General features: G+C 45.4%; 1 protein-coding gene across 1 annotated transcript in view; it reads right to left on the bottom strand.

Annotated features, from left to right (window-relative positions):
- Window positions 1–582: 582 nt before the first annotated feature.
- Window positions 583–1,684, bottom strand: part of CAMKMT (calmodulin-lysine N-methyltransferase) — a 410,424-nt gene continuing 409,322 nt past the window's right edge. Inside the window, exon 11 of the mRNA XM_065890827.1 lies at window positions 583–660. Within this exon, the coding sequence (XP_065746899.1) occupies window positions 583–660 (78 nt within the window). The remainder of the gene's footprint in view (window positions 661–1,684) is intronic.

A 1,684-nucleotide genomic window follows, 5' to 3' on the forward strand; every position in this document is an offset into this window, starting at 1 on the left:
CTAAAGGGGGGTGGGGGGTGGCGGGTGGGGTGGGAATCACCAAAAGAAATTCTGTCTCAATGAGAGGGAAAAATATTTGGGTGGCTCTCAAGCCCAATTCAAATCTCACATAGGCCGCTTATACATAGTTAAAGACAAAAGTTTGGTGCAGGGCTTCCCTGGTGGCGCAGTGGTTGAGAGTCCGCCTGCCAACGTAGGGGGACACGGGTTCGTGCCCCGGTCTGGGAAGATCCCACATGCCACGGAGCGGCTGGGCCCGTGAGCCGTGGCCGCTGAGCCTGCGCGTCCGGAGCCTGTGCTCCGCAACGGGAGAGGCCCGCGTACCGCCAAAAAAAAAAAGAAAAAAAAAGTTTGGTGCAGGAAGAGCAGGACGGCTGGGGAGTCAATGTGGGTGAGGACAGGTGGACCCCGGAACCCACACATGGAATGTTGCAAAGGCAGTTGGGGCCCGTGTCCTGGGGGCTTGAAAATCTCAGGGAGCCAACGGCTTACTGCATATTATACCCGTTACAGATTTCTGTTTTTGTGAAAATACTGCCTGTGCACTGGATGTTTTCTTTGTCTTTCGAGCAGCTTAATCTTCTATTCATCTTTGGTTAAAATAAGCAGAAGTGGGTAATGAAGGTTTTCTTCATATATATCCTGGTTTTCCTTTTTCAACTGAAAAAGAATAATAGAGGAAAAAAGGGTAAGGAGACTCCAATTAGGAATTTTCACCAATCAGTTTTAAAGTTGAGTAGAAGGAAGACTTCTTACCTAAGTATATTGTTCTGGAAAAATAAAGCACAAAAAAGCAACTCAAAGTGGTCCTCAGTGGCAGTGACAGGACAATACTATGTATCAAGTTGGGATTTTTTTTTTTTGGTGAGGGGTAGGGTGTTTTTTCATAAATAGCCAGGATGCTTTTATGACTTTGTGGACTCCGAGGTACTTCGGCACAGGGAGAGCTGGGGGCTTGCTCATCTTCACCAGACCAGCCATTGGGCGTGGAAGTTTCTGCTCCTGGATCTCTCTGCCCCCTGCCAGTGCCCCAGGAATCAGGCCGGCAGGCGTTTCAGATCATTTGGAGACCTGGGCACAAGGGACAGACTGGTGGGGCCTAAGACATTTCAGAGGTTCTCCAGCTGCTTCCTAGGGGTTTCAGTATTAATGATAAGTAATTCAAGCACTGTTTTCTCCGAGGAGGAAAACAGATTCCAACAACAGGAGCAGCAAAAGCTTCGGTACTATTCAGGTGGAGTTCTGAGAGCCTTCCCATGATAGACTTAAAAGTCCAGTCAGAGTTCTCAAATCTAAAGTACACTTTCCCTCATTCAGCTAGAATAATTTTCAGAATCGTATTTATATTTATTCTAGCAAATAATACATTGCTATCTATAAAGACAAAATTGCTATTTTGGAAGCTGGTGTTTTGGAGCCAATTGTGAATTTATTTTTGGATTTATAAGGATCAGAAATAAATATTTCTTTTAATTATACATGGAACCCATTCCTTTATTGTTTCAGATCAGACAAACATCCCACCCCGCCCTCCCCTGGATCTAAATAAATGGCTCCAGCATGACACTTTCCTGCATTCGTAGGTCTGGGGCACGTTAACTTGAATCTTTCTAAAGTGCATGTTTCTTCTAAATCATATTCCCAAACTGTGACATGCCCTCACTATTAAGGACAGCAGCAGTGA

Source organism: Phocoena phocoena, chromosome 14, assembly GCF_963924675.1.
Source record: "Phocoena phocoena chromosome 14, mPhoPho1.1, whole genome shotgun sequence".
Classification (NCBI taxonomy): domain Eukaryota; kingdom Metazoa; phylum Chordata; class Mammalia; order Artiodactyla; family Phocoenidae; genus Phocoena; species Phocoena phocoena.